The following is a 16,050-nucleotide window of genomic DNA, read 5'->3' on the forward strand; positions in this document are numbered from 1 at the left end:
TCCGTGTTGTGTAACTTTCTCCATTCTCCTGTAACTTCATCCCTCTTAGCCCCAAATATTTTCCTAAGCACCTTATTCTCAAACACCCTTAACCTATGTTCCTCTCTGAGAGTAAGAGTCCAAGTTTCACAACCATACAGAAGAACCGGTAATATAATTGTTTTATAAATTCTAACTTTCAGATTTTTTGTCAGCAGACTGGATGATAAGAGCTTCTCAACCGGATAATAACACGCATTTCCCATATTTATTCTGCGTTTAATTTTCTCCCGAGTGTCATTTATATTTGTTACTGTTGCTCCAAGATATTCGAATTGTTCCACCATAAACCTAGGACTATTAATAAAAACTATTCCATAATAACGCCTAACAATAAGCAAAAGTAACCCTAACTTATAAGTACCTCTATTTCACCCAACTATTACCAATTTAAGTAATTACACATCACCTTAATCAATTACAAATCAACTTAATTACATATCATCGTAATTTATTTACATATCAACTAAATTACATATCATCTTAATTAATTACATGACACAACTTAGATAATTACACTGCAAATACAATTACATTTTCAGTCTAATCTTCTTAACGTTTCCTTAAATGTTTTGATTTTGAGAGGACCACCCTGAAAGATTTCCGCAACAGTGTAATGATTTACTCGGTCAAGTATTTGTATATTAAGAAGAAATGATCTGTTTCCTGCTTTCATAGTACCAACTACAGCACTATATACGCACTGTCTCTATGCATCTGTGGTTTCAGCAATAGAGTTCCATATATTTATGTAGGCCTACTTCAGTTTATCCCGAATATCACAAATTAGTTCTTGAAAACACTGTGGCATATAGTTTTTGCGCAATGTAGATTCGTCCGGCACCCTTTTATTTGTGTATTTTTCTAAAGATGCCCGAAGCTGCACATTATTCAATTTCCACAAGAGAATGTCGAAACCCGCTAATCCTAAACACAAGTCTTTGAAAAATGTATCACTAGAACTCGATTGTTCACCCACATTGCTTTTAATGAGCTGCTGGTTCAACTTAGATTTATTCTTAAACGTCTCCTTATTCCGCGTTGTATTAATATGCTGCACATGTCATATTTTTTTCTTCGCAGAAACACTCTTTTCACGCATCAAACAAAATAAGACACTGCCGTCCTCACTGAACATATTACTTCCAAACTCATTTAGTCAATTGCGTAAGAATGCTGATCGAGAGGTTTTTGTGGGTGGCAGTCCTCAACTACAACAACGAGCAATCTCAAACACTTTATTGAATCAACGCGTGTTCCAAAACTTGCACACTGCAGCTTGGAACTCGGGGATTCACCATCCATGCACATGACATTATGCCGATAACGCGATTGGTGCGATAACCAATTGATCTGCCTAGTTGCAGAAGCTGGCGGGAATTCCCAGGTTCTCTCCTAACTAGGCCGTTTCTCAAAGCCACATTTTCAGCTGAAATGAACTAGATTGTTGACTAAATAGCAGGATGTGACGTCAGAAGTTATGATCCAAAGCTACATAGTGCATAGCAATCAAGTTCGTAGTAGCTAGTAAACGAAAATGCTTGCTTTATTGAGGACTTGTTCACAAAACAAACATGGATACCTCATCAGAAATTGGGGTTATGAAATCCGAAAATGCTTTAGAAGTGAAATAATATAAATATCTAGAATAACATGTTAACTTTGAAAAATGACATTGTTAGTACCTTCTGTACAATGTTTTAAACATTATTGTATTATAATAAGCCCTTATCTTTTCCACACAATTCGTAATGAAACTGCATTAGGACACTGCCTTCTTAATTCAGTCCTCCATCGTGTTGTTATGTTTTTTAGAAAAATAGTCTATGAAGAAAGCCATGTTTCGAGCATACAATTCCGAAGCTCTCGAATGTAGTTTACAAGTCACCTAGTTGCTAGTCACTAGTGTGTAGTATGGGTAATGACAAGTAACAATAACGAATTAATTGAAGAACAGAATCGAATCACTGCAGCCAATAAGGCCTATTTTGCATTAAGCGCAATATTGAAATCTAACTGTGTGCACAAGGAAACAAAACTTAAAATATACAAAACAATTATTAGAAGTATTCTCTGTTATGCAAGCGAAACTCGGACATTATCTAAGGAGACAGAAGCTAAACTAGGTATATTTGAACGCAAAATACTCAGAAGAATTTTTGGACCGGTGCAAGAAAATATGCAGTGGAGAATACGTTATAATAACGAGCTATATAAATTATATAAAAGTTTTGATGTTGTTACTTTCATCAAATTAAGGAGGCTTGAATGGGCAGGACATGTCTATCGGATGGAAGGGAAGAGAATACCAAAGAATATCTTAGAAGGGAAAATACATGGTAAAAGACCAATTGGAAGACCCAAAAATAGATGGATAGATGCGGTAACGATCGATTCTCAGGACTATCTCGGAACAACTGCCTGGAGGAGATTAGCACAGGACAGGGACAGTTGGAGGAAGAAAATTGAGGAGGCTAAGGCTCGACTTTGGGCCGTGGTGGCGGCGGCGGCCGCAGCAGCAGCAGCAGCAGCAGGAGTAGTAGTAGTAGTAGTAGTAGTAGTAGTAGTAGTAGTAGTAGTAGTAGTAGTGTGGACTTGAGCTTTGAGACACAGCCTTAGAACAACAAAGAATTATTTCACAATATCCTGGGTCTTGCCCTAGCATTGTTTTCTTACGCATTCGACTGACGTTAATTTTTATTAGCCAATAAAAAACAGGGAATCAGCGATAAATGAGTAAAACATGCACTTTTAAAATTACAGTTTTGTGTAAAATATTCTGTTTTAATTAGAAATCGTAAAATAAGTAAGCAAAGACGTTTTCCTGCGAAATAAGCATTTATAAGCAGTAACAAACATAGTTAAAACTGCTTGTGTCTTGCGAAGTATAACCTTTCTGCTGACCTTTAAAAACGTAGAAAAGAATATGCATTTTGCTTAGAAATCCGAGCTTTATCTATGACTAAGTGTGAGGCTGTCTGTTACTAATCTATGTCCTCATGAAACCCAACCTAACTACATATTAGATATGGATGTAATGCACAACTTCTTGTGTAATAGTTGAATGGAAAAGTGGTGTATGTGCGGTCCTGGGTACTAGGAAAATACTAACGAACTTTGAGGCAAAGATTAAACTGGGCGGTAAGTTTATTTCACTAGTGGAATAAAGTATGGCAATAATATTGAATAAAAGCCTACTGTACAAACGCATATTTTTTGTTATAATCACGGATAAAATATTTTATTTAATTAGTTATTGTTTATAAACACACATCAATAGACGATACCAGGTGAAAGGTTACTTCCTGGACCTAAGGTGAGTGGAAATTGGTTCGTGTTATCTATGTATGACGTTTTCCGCTTGAGGCTGATGCTTCCAAGCTTCCACTAGCGTATAATACAAATAAAGAACACAGAACCAATACACAGGAGCAAAAAGTGGTATTTCCAGTAAAGTTAAGTTTGTGGAGCAGAATGAATCTGTAAGAGATAAAATTTATTGGTTTAATAAATGAACGTAAGATGTAAAAAAATAATAAAACTATTACTGCCATATTTTACAAGGTACATAACCCACTAATAGAAACTACCATTTTAATATTCTCTATAAATGAAATTCATGAACACCATAACACCAGATGAACTATTCAGGGAATTTGTTAAAGATGTTAAGTCGTCTATATCCTGTATAAGCAGCCATCGTTAAAAACGAGGGAATACCCTCCAAACTCTTACATGCAGCTAACAAGTAGGCCTATATGGTGTGTACAAAACCGGCATATTATTGTTAATTACCGAAATTTGTCACATGACGGAATTAAAAACCAATTTCAACTATCTATAATTTTTTTGTAGTTTCTCCAAGTTCCGTAAGTTACCAGTACACTCACCTTAAAAATATAGCATTCATTGGAAAAGAAAATTGTGAATAACTCGATTCATAATTAGGTAATTCGCCAGTCAAAAACTGAGAATATTCACGGGCAAAAAGTTACCGCTATAATGTATTGATGTGGAGATGAACCTGACGTTATGGTACTCCTTACATTATTCGCCATTTAGAACGGTTAAATGTACGAGCCCAATACTTGATGAACAGCTTTCTCTATCATCAAGTCAGCCGTGACCATGGAATTTTATATTAATAATATTAATAAAGGTAAAAAAGGTATCCCCATAACATGCCATGAAGGCGCTTGGAGGGCATGGAGGTAGAGCCCCATGCTTTCCATGACCTCGGCACTAGAATGAGGTGGTGTGATCGGCACCACGCTCTGACCTCCTTTTACCCCCAGGAAAGACCCGGTACTCGAGTGAACCTCGTGGCCGTTCTGAAAGTTTGGCAACGAGAAAAAGTCCTGTCACCACCTGGGATCGAACCCCGGACCTTCCAGTCCGTAGCCAGCTGCTCTACCAATTGAGCTACCCGGCCGCCAATAATAATAATAATAATAATAATAATAATAATAATAATAATAATAATAATAATAATAATAATAATATTTGAACAGTACTGGCACGGTTGGTAAATAACATATAAAAATGGAATCTTCGTTCTGTATGGAACAGGAAGATTTAGGGGTTCCAAGTCTGACTGATTTTTTTCAAGCAAAAAGCGTGTGCGAGTGCGAGTGGAGTGGATTTCTCAGATCTGACCTTAATTTTAAAAATATTGTTCTTTCACACTTTTGCAAAGACGAGGATTTGGAAATTTGTGCTCTAAAATTAGAAACTGATACATACTCGTATAATTTGATAATCATATGTCTATATAGAGTTCCATCTGAAGACTATGAAAATGTTATTCATTTATTGGTAAAGATACTGGAATACTTACGGAAACTAAGCGTGAATGTATTAATTGTGGAGACATCAAAGTCGATTTATCTAACAGGAAGCAATAGGAAAGATCAACTAAATTCAGTGCTTGCATATTTCAATTTAATTTACACAGTACATTTTCCGACTAGAATACAAGGAGATTAAGCTATTGCAATAGTCATATTATTTATTGGAAAGGAAATAATAGGTAGGCCTATATCTCAAACAACCCCAATAAATTATGGTCTTTCGGATCACGATGCTCAACTCCTAAATATAAATATTAACACATGATAAAAAAATAAAATGAGATTCAGAACTATAAACAGAGAATCAATAGATCATTTTGAAACAAATCTAAAAATAATATATAGGAATCAATATATAGTCAAAGTGATATGAGCAGTAAATTCAAGCGTTTCATAAAACATTTCTAAATATTTTTTAATCCAGTTTTCCTATACGAGTAATGTACAAAAATATGCAACAATAGATGGATTACACAAGGTATTACAATCTCATGCAAAACCAAGAGATCATTATATAATATACAGAATAGAAATAAGAATGATACAAACTTAAAACAACACTATAAAATATTACTCAAAAGTCTAACACAAAGTGATCCAACAAACTAAAGACTTACAATATAATACAATACAAAACTCAGATAATAAAAGGAAAACAACTTGGAACATAATTAAAAAAGAAAGTGGACGATCAAACAGTAAATAAACAAACTAAACCCTTATATCTAACAATATAAAAACGTTCGACCTAAATGAAATTGTGAATATATTTAACAATTTTTGTTTTCAGTAGGCCTAACTAATAACCTTAACATTCTCCAACAAAATATTATTAAGAGTTTAGACTCTTAGCACAATAATTTCCAATCTTCCTAAATATTCAAATATTTCCAACAAAAAAGAGAAACGTCTCCAGTAAATTATCGCACAATCCCGTATTACTTCTACGAGTTTTCTCCAAAGTTTACGTATACACAGAATGGAAAATCTAAATGTACCTGTGACTGTGGTTCTGACTGATATGTACATCTATTTGGACAGTACATTTCACTTGAGTATTGTGTCAGAGGAAGAACAACTGTTCTGAAGTCTGATTAGTGTACATTGTAGCTAATTCAATTCAATTCAATTTATTAAGCCATTAAACATACAGTGATAGGCTTCGTCACAAAAAAAAAAAAAAAAAAAAACATACATTTGAAAATACACATATAATTGAAAACAGTAATTAGAATGAAATCACAAAACATTTTGAAACTCTAAAATTATTAAAACACTTCACTCTTAAGTAATAATTGTAACTAATCTAAATAACTTTATATATTAAAAACAATTTCGTATGAATTTATGTTAAGAAACTCATCTACAGGGTAGAAAGGATAATTAAAAGCCAATTATAAAATCTAGCTTTGAAACTATTGGTTGGTAACTTATAATATTGACTGGGAAGCATATTATATAATTTCATCCCCATGACAGAAAAATTTGTACTAGTTTTATGTAATCTACAGTATGGAATATTAATTTGTTCACTATATCTAATTTCATGATCAAGTATATTGGCTATTAATGAGTAATTGTCTATATTTTGTCGAGTGTAAAGGACTAGGTCGTGTATACATATACATATATATATATATATATATATATATATATATATACACATTTATGACAGTTAATATCTGTGATTGTTTGAAAAGAGGTCGACAATGTTCAAGATAGTTTGATTGATATAGAATTCTAATGGCTTTGTTTTGCAAAATCAAGACACTCCCAATTTTGCTACCATTTCCCCAAAAAATTAAGGCATACCTAATTATCGACTGAAAGAACGAATATAATACAATACAATACAAAATTCAGATGTACTGCCTTGTCAACAATCGCCTCTTATTGTTTGTCATCTCTGGTTGGCGGAGTTGGTATAGGGCTGGCCTTCTATGCCTCAGATTGCGGGTTAGATCCCGGGCCAGGTCAATGGCATTTAAGTGTGCTTAAATGCGACAGGCTCATGTCAGTAGATTTACTGGCGACGCTGATATAACCTTGGCAGTTGTGACCGTCGTTAAATATAACATAACATTTAACATTTGTTTGTCATGTACGTATATTTGTCTTCTGAATGTGAAGAGTATAGGAAGCTGTGTTTCATGCGATGCCATTTAACCCTTGTCGTGTTTTATACCCACTTATTTAACAAATCTCTGTTTTCAAAAGGAAAAGTGTAGGTTTCTCTGTTCTATATACTTAATGCATAAGTAATTGCAGTGTATTATTTTTATTATTATTATTATTATTATTATTATTATTATTATTATTATATTTATAATTAGTGAAAAGTGTTTTGCCTTTAATTTAATATGTAATTAATATATTTTCTGAAGAAAAAATCTTGTATGTTTTGAGTGCTTGCTTAATGAACAAAATTGTGTAACAGCCTTTATTTCTGTTCCTTGTGTCCTTCTTCCTTATACAAGAAGACGATGAGCTATAGCTTATAAAAAGTACCAGTAGGCATATTTCGAAGACAAACGATAAACCAAATAAATGGTTCACTAGTAATGGACTTAAACGAAAAACGGATAAAACCAGTACAAATCCTTTTCAAACCCAGTGGAAAACTAAAAGCAATAAAATATTAAAATTGTATTTTGGCAATGACAATGACGTAATGCGGCTAGTAAACTTTATATGTATATCTAACTACTATATAATTATTTTACAATTGCCTTAAATATTGAAGAGTATATATTAATACAGTAGAACTTGGTTATAACGACATCCAAGGGACCTTGAAAATTACGCTATTATAAACGAGTGTCGTTGTAACTGAGACTCATATTATCAGTCTAGTGAGGTGGAAAATGAAAAATAATAAACATAATTAGGCTTATTTTAGATTTATGTATTCACTTTTAAGCATACCATGAACACAATAAAATACATGTACAATTACAAATACAGTATTCTGTATTAAAACAGTTTTTTCATTACTCACCAAACTTATTTACTGAGGAGTGTAGTAATCAGTCATTTTACTCTGTTGTCTCCTACTTGCCCAATATACACTTTCTAAATTAAATTCTATGTTCATTATTTCAGTTGCAATTTCACTGCTCCTTTCCTAGCTTCATACTCCCTCCTCTAGCTTCATAGAAATGTTCACAATTCTAATGGCTTCTAAAGTGTCACTCACTTCTTTTAGTGGCCATACTGCGTTAAAATGCGTCCACCTAGTGAAAACTTCCTGTCGAAACTGGCCGCATGCAGGTACTATTAATATCGCATGAATTCGGGCAGGTTACAATGGGATGGGGAATCTGCCTGCATTCCAGAGGTCTATGATAGAAGGGAACAGTAAAGGATTTGCCAGATTTCAGCAAAATATTTCTTAAAATACTTTGGTTCTTAGAAAATTGTATTCCAAACTGAGGTTGAAAATGACATTATATGCGAGGTAGACGCATATACGTTTGTCGTATTAAGAAAGGTAGAAAAGCATATGTTTTATGGGGAATTAGTTGGGACCACAGAATTTTTGACGGTATAGGCAAGGGGTCACATAAAACGAAGTCGCTATAACCAAGTTCCACTGTATAAAAATTTGTTGTCTCTGATATTCTGTTCCTCCATCAGTTTGGAATTATGCGAACTTCAAAACATAATAATAATAATAATAATAATAATAATAATAATAATAATAATAATAATAATAATGGTGCAGAACACGGTCAAGTAAAACTCATCTGACACCATTGTGAAATTTATGTCAAATCGTGTCTGTGATTTAATTACAAACAAGGAAGCCCACATACATTTCATCCTGCACTTCTAGTTTAATATACTCATTATGATTTCTGCGGAATAATTTGCACGGTACTGTGGTAGTAGTAGTAATACCAGCAGTAGTAGTAGTAGCAGTAGAAATAACAGAAGGGGTGGTAGCAGTTACCGACATAAAGTCCAGGATTATAATATCCATACGTCAAAATGTCCATGGAATAATTCCACGTTGAAAATGTCCATAGTCCTATAATGTCCACCTCACTCTGATGTCCAGAATTATAATGTCCATAGCTCTATAATGTACACTATATCTATTCTTCATTGTGGTTATAGTAACCTATGTAAAAATTTTCAAATGCAGAATTAATCAGAACTGAATTTTTTAAAGACGGAACGAAATCCTCAGTTAGTGCCAAACGCAAGGGTAAGCCACTTCTTTCTTTTCGTGGATACCTGTACCAACAATATGATTTTAATAGAGATAGGACAAAAATAAATTGACGATACAGGAACATGAACCTCCCAAGCCTGAAAGGCATGCAGTTCACAAACAACGCGGTAGAATGACTGGCATAATCATCTTCATCACGTGATGGCTGTACATCCATCCACTTGGCGACTTATACAGTGCCTAAAGCGCAAAGAAAATGGAATTTGGACACAAATATTGCAAGGAAGAATGAGGCATACGCAAATTAAAAAGACGGGAATGAGACGTATCTGACAAATCAAAGACAAATTCTCCAGATTGTGAGAAACTACAACAGGTACAAAGAAAAAGGAGAAATTCTCTTAAATCTTAAAAGTATTAGTTAACATCTTAAAAGTGGGGCTCCAGTTCCCGATGATTAATAACTTATTTGTACGAGTTATGGAATAAAATTTATTGTGTTCTAGCAGAATTTTCCTTTGAACTTGGACATTATGGACGTTTGACACTAGAGACATCTTGACCTAACGGACGTTTTATCATATGGCCTTTCTGTCATATTCACATTAAGTACATGGACATTTTGACAATATGGACATTTTGACCTTATGGACGTTCTGTAGTATGGACTATATACGGTGAAAGTGGTGGTAGCAGTAGTACTATTAGTAATAGTAATGGTGTTAAGTAGTAATGACTGGGAGACGTTCCAGGTGTAAGCATGGAAAAATCATTATAAATCTGCTCGTATTGACACTGCAGATGCACACAATAACTGCAGTCAAAATAAAATGTAAGTTCTACAGACTTACACTGCATCCTTTAGCAATATTTTAAGGAGTCAGGCATAAGTTCCAGGTACATCATTTTTTCTTTATTCACTATTAAAGAATACACAAAAAAAATTAAATTACCATATAGTCCCGACATATAAAATTACTTAGGAAAACGTATTATGTATTTTTCACGTGTTAAATTTCACATTACCTTGTTAACATGTTTTGGCCTGTTATCGGCTATCTTCAGAACTGGTTGTTACTGGTCTTGGCGCCTTTTGTTTGTGATTCCTGTGGGAGTGTGTTTGTGTAGTGTAATGTGGAGTCAAAGAATGTGTGTGTTCTGAAATTGAGTTGTGTGTTGAGAATTTCATGACGATGTGTTAATTTCTTGTCAATTATTACATGTTAGCAGTTCATAGAAGAACATTTTAAAACCCTGAAAATGCAATATCAGATCTTAATATGCAAAGCGTGTAAGATGTGACGAGTTGACGAAAAAATTTGAGTTTAGGTTTTATTTTGATAAGTGCTTAAAACAATACCTCCACGACCTGTTCCACTTTTTCCAAGCCTGGCTATGTCCAGACTTCCCATTGGTTTATGTTTCAAAATTTATTCTGAAAGCCCGTTTACTTTCAATGTGTTTAGATGTTCTAATAAGATATGACTGTAATGGCAAATGGTCAATTAAATCACACTCGAGTTTTGATTTACTCTAGATAAATTAAAACCTCTAGTGAGATTACTGTTGAAAAATCCTCACTGTATTTATGTATTAAATCTCCCAATTTTCCAGCAGAGATTTAAATAATACTGTACTAAAGCTGATCTACGTGTAAACAGATATGTCTTTGAAACATATTCCACAGATATCACACTTGAAAGTGTTGTGCCCAAGGATAATGATAAGAATCATAACTTCGTTATGACCATAAGCAATATATTTTCACTTTATTTGAAGGTAATGAAATCGTACTTATTAAATTATTGAGTTGAAGACATGCCTTGACATGCAACAGAGATCGCTTCCTGTTTCAACAGATTACAGAGTACAGTTTAGCTAACTCAGCATAGTCCAGTTCTTGAACAAGATAGGAAATGCGTACGCTTGCATTTTAGCAGTCTCTAGCAACAGTCGACATATAACGAAAGATTATGCAGCGTCTCTCGCGAGACATTTTAATTGGCGAATCATTCCGAACTCTAACTTTCCATTGGTCAAGTCAAAAACAGAGATTCAATCGTGAGTTCCTTAAATCTGTATTGTTCCAAGTGACAACAGAAAATGCCGATCTGAAATAACGGTTAAGAATCAGAACTGTGGTGTTTAGAGAATGCAATACAGTCTTTTTAGAAGATTCGCGGGCAAAATAGCGTTACTCTGTTACGTTACAAAGGACGCGGTTCGAGAATTCATAAATGGACATGAAACGTCCAAATAGCAGTCATTAGTTATTGGTCAAGACAGCGGTCATGCAGTAGCAGTAGTGGTCGTAACTTCCCGACGTCCAGGAAGAAGTTCAGAAAATGGCATCATCTGCGAACAGCACCAGGGTTCGCCCTACACTCAACTCTAAGTAAAGTCATCAGTTCAATTCTTGAACTTTATATTTAACTAGTTCATTTTGATATTTTAAAATTAACAGCAACTTTGATTCTTCTTAAATCGTTGAATTTCAATATTCAATATCCTATCTGTAATAAATTGATATCTTATTAATAAACTTAGTATTAGTGAATTTCTACACTTGTGATTATTTTGAAAGTCTCAGATTACAATCTAAGTAGGAATCTCTTCTATCCATAAACAAGTACAGTTTATAAATCATATCAGAGAGTTAGGAAGAAGAACGCAGTGTCTAATTCGTTTGTGTTATCTTGATATAGAATATAACTCGCGATTATCTCAAAGATAAGCCATCCGCCCTTGTCGTGGCAAGTGGCACGACAAAATACTGGTGTCAGATATGATAGAGCTCAACAATAAATTTTGGTGTCAGATGTGGTACAACAAAAGGCTGTGTGAAGGAACTTGTACTTTTTTTAGATTTCCGATCACGGGTAAATCTTTCCCCAGACATCTTATTCAAATGATCTCTGCCTATGTGTAGGCAGATGTCTTGCTTACGAAAAAAAGTTTAAACACATAATTTTTTAATGCTTTTAGCTTGTGTGAATGATTACATGTCTCTTAAGATCTGCCAATTGCAGAAATAACTTCCCACACACATCACATTTAAATTTTCTTTCGCATGTGTTTCCGAATTTATGTTTGCTGAAAGCCATCGAATCTGAGAAACACTTTTCACACACCTCGCATTTGAATGCTTTTTAACCTGTGTGATTGCGTACATGTTTGTTTAGACTCCCCCATTGTACGAAGCACTTTCCACAAATATCGCATTTGAATGGTCTTTCGCCAGTATGTGTGCGAGTGTGTGCGATTAAATTTGACGATTCTGAGAAACACTTTCCACACACCCCGCATTTGAATGGTTTTTGGCCTGTGTGAATGCGTACATGTTTGTTAAGATCCCCCGATTGTGAGAAACACTTTCCACACATCTCGCATTTGAATGGTTTTTGGCCTGTGTGAATACGTGCATGTCTGTTCAGACCCGCCCCATGCAAGAAGGACTTTCCACATATATCGCATTTGAATGGCCTTTCGCCAGTATGTCTGCGAGTGTGTAACTTTAAATTCGACGATTCTGAGAAACACTTACCACACTCCTCGCATTTGAATGGCTTACTTCTGTGAATGCGTACATGTCTGTTTAGACCCGCCGATTCTGAGAAACACTTTCCACAAAGCTCGCATTTGAATGGTTTTTGGCCTGTGTGAATACGTACATGATGTCTGTTTAAATCACTCATTCGTGTCAATCCCTTTCCACAAATATTGCATTTGAATGGCCTTTCGCCTCTCTCCATGCAAGCGTCTGTCTTTAAATTTGGCGATGATGAGAAACTCTCTTCATAAACATTGCACCTTAATGACTTAATTTCTGTGTGTATATCAAAATGAACTTTCAGACGTTGCTCCGAAACAAAAACCTCGTTGCACATATGACACTTAATACAATTACGGCTTACATCGAAAAGGTTTGAACAGTCTGGTCTCTTGCTATCACACTCTGTCAAATTGTCTTTTTCACGATCAATGCCAGTGCGATCTCCTATCACTCTCTTCTCATTATCCCCAAAGCTGAAAGAAGTATCAAAATTAATCGGTCTGCACTATGATCAAAATATATTAATCATTACAATAGATACACATATCAGATAATTATACAGGCGAATATAATTTGTGTTCGTGTCTCGGTTTTTAGATTTGTTTTGGTGTTCTTTGGAGTGCTGATTCATAAAAAGGACATTGGATAGATAGATTTAATGATATTAGTTCACAAAAGTACAAAACTTAATAATTTAACAAAAAGATCTACATACAAATGTAGTTATACATAATAAATATAAAATTTCCTAAACTAATTAATTTATCGCGAAAATCTCAATAATTTACTGGTTCAAACTTGCACTTACGTCTGGTTTTAGTCCATGTTTAAACCAATCGTAATAACCATTAAGGCTCTAAACCTTATTTATCTGCTCCTTTTCGCAATTTACTACCATAAATATTTTTACTACTTCTTTAATTCTAACTCTACAATAAACAAGTGTAATTTTTATGTCTTATTTTACATAATAACTTATTATTTCAAATAGGTGAGCAGATGTTGACATATTGTAAGTCATGAGCCTGAAACAGCTGAATCGGTACATTCCATATGTAGGTTAATCTTTACTTCTTGCAATATTCTCTTGTCAGCAGAAATGTGTTTGCGGTTTTTTTTTTTTTTTTTTTAGGACCTTCGATAGACCATAAGACACTATTTCTTAGATAGTGTTCAGTACATAATTTAAATTTAATAACTCAGAAATACCTATTCAATGGAAATATACATTTTTAGTAAGTTATTTTACGACGCTTTATCAACAGGTTAGGTTATTTAGCGTCTGAATGAGATGAAGGTGATAATGCCGGTGAAATGCGTCCAGGGTCTAGCACCGAAAGTTACCCAGCATTTGCTCATATTGGGTTGAGGAAAAACCTCGGAAAAAACCCCAACCAGGTAACTTGCTCCGACCGGGAATCGAACCCAGGACACCTCGTTTCGCGGCCAGACGCGCTAGCTGTTACTCCAAAGGTGTGGACGGAAATATCCATTAACAAAACAAAAATAATGGCTTTTTGTAGTAAATACCCAATACCAAGCAAAATTTGTTTAAATAACACAATTTTTGAAAAAGTTAATGAATTTAATTATTTCGGATATAAACTTCCTATTGTTGAAAATTTCGATTTATGAGAGAAAATTGTAAAATTCAACAAATCAATGAGCATCATTAATAGAGTTCTAAAACCTTCATTAGTACAAAAATCAACTCATACTCGTCTTTATCAAATAGTAGCTCGACCAGTCTTATGTAACGGGAGTGAAGCGTGGACTATAAGGACAAAAGATGAAAGCAGACTAACAGCTTGCGAGCTGAGATTCATGCGCCGAACAGCTGGCTACACTAAATGGGATCGAAAGAAAAATGAAGATATCCTTAAAGAACTTAATGTGTCATCAATACTGGACTATACCTCCAGATATCAGTTAAACTGGAAGGAACACGTCTCAAGAATGGTTTCATCTAGGATCTCTAAGGCAATAATAAAGTATTGTCCAAATGGGAAACGGTCACTTGGTCGACCTATCATAAGATGACAAGAAAATCACTTTTTCAGGCAATAACAGTTCTTTTGGGACCACTAGTTGACAGGATGATGATGATACAATTTCTTTAAATTCTGATTTGATAGATTATCCCCGATAATCTCTACATTTTTATCATGATTTGAGTACACTACAGAATTTTGAATATCATATTTATAAAAAGTTGTTTTCGGAGTTTGTTCTCTGTTTGTTAGTTTGTGTTTGTGTGTGTGTACAAGTTAATAAATATTTTGATAGTTTAAACGCCTTCAAATGTAATTTTACATCCGAAACATTGGACTCTGAAATGTTACATCTTAATTATATCATAGTTATTAACATACATCCCAGGCCTGCACAAGGTTTGTGCTCTCCAAGTCGGCTCACAGCTCGAGAGCGGAATGCAGATATGGGCTGTGCTCTGTATAAGTGTGAACTGGAAGAAGAGGTGATCTAGTACAAAATGTAAAGAAAAGTACTAGTACGAGTATTCATGAAACGATTTCCCTTTCAGTGTTTACAGATCTATCTTGGACTATCATTAAATAATAAAGAAATATTTATTTTACAGAAATAATAGAAACTCTATACCTACTTAAATATACAATATCATTTTGTTATATTTTTATTTATGAGTATCATCAAAACGGGGTTTTATGCTGTTGGCAGCTGAAAGGAACATTACTGAGCGTAATGACACATCAGTTATAGATGTTCAATGTTGCCTTTATTAAAGTTGATAATAGAAAACAGTTCCTCACAAATATAAATGTTGAGCCAAACATAGCAATCATTTTCACAGACAGCTTGTGTAGTCGTGGATATTATTGCTGAGGTTTAGTCCGACAAAAGATAATCGAAATGGTGGTAGTAAAATTCTTAAATAATTCACCCCTTTAATCAAGTGCAAGGTTCATTCAGTACAATGGCGGTGTTTTCAATGCAGATGTAGTAAGATCTTAAAGTAAGATCTTAAAGTAAGTTATCACAAAGAAATGAAGGGGGGAAAAGGTGTGTTTCAGGAAATATCTTTCAGATGAGGGAAAGTAAATTTCCGATTAATGTTCACCAAAGCGTTAAGTACGTAATTATGACCGCGCTGCAGCTTTATTTGTGGTCTAGAGAAAATACCTCGTCTTTTACAAAAAAAAAAACTTTTAGCGGCCCTGAAATTATTCACCGCTTTTATCATATTATTGTTTACCAATACTACGAAACAAAAGCTATCACAAGGACCATGACTGACAGGATCATTTTGGCTGTCTACACATGCACGGACTTGGATAATAAAAACCTAAACTAACCAAAACTAACCTTCGTATAATATGCATGATGTGTAACCAGAGCAAGAAGGCACCGTCTTGATTTGATCTGGAATGTACACACGAAAATAAATTCACGTA

The 16,050-nt window shown here is 34.3% G+C and overlaps 1 protein-coding gene and 1 long non-coding RNA gene across 6 annotated transcripts in view; one reads left to right on the top strand and one right to left on the bottom strand.

The window, feature by feature from the left end:
- The window catches only part of LOC138691745 (uncharacterized), a 400,261-nt gene that overhangs the window by 282,424 nt on the left and 101,787 nt on the right, over window positions 1-16,050 (top strand). The gene's annotated exons all lie outside the window — the stretch shown is intronic.
- The window catches only part of LOC138691740 (zinc finger protein 239-like), a 77,927-nt gene that overhangs the window by 48,089 nt on the left and 13,788 nt on the right, over window positions 1-16,050 (bottom strand). Inside the window, exon 1 of one of the 5 annotated variants that reach the window (XM_069814052.1) lies at window positions 3,930-4,365. The exons of 1 other annotated variant lie outside the window; for it this stretch is intronic. Coding sequence is in view for 1 of the 4 variants with exons in the window: in XM_069814056.1 (XP_069670157.1) it covers window positions 12,216-13,092 (877 nt within the window). In the remaining 3 variants the exon portion in view is untranslated. Of the gene's footprint in view, window positions 1-3,929; window positions 4,366-6,801; window positions 13,093-16,050 lie in introns of those variants that run through there. 3 more of the 5 variants (XM_069814058.1, XM_069814057.1, XM_069814056.1) reach the window with 3 other exon arrangements.

Source organism: Periplaneta americana, chromosome 16 (genome assembly GCF_040183065.1).
Source record: "Periplaneta americana isolate PAMFEO1 chromosome 16, P.americana_PAMFEO1_priV1, whole genome shotgun sequence".
In the NCBI taxonomy this organism is placed as follows: domain Eukaryota; kingdom Metazoa; phylum Arthropoda; class Insecta; order Blattodea; family Blattidae; genus Periplaneta; species Periplaneta americana.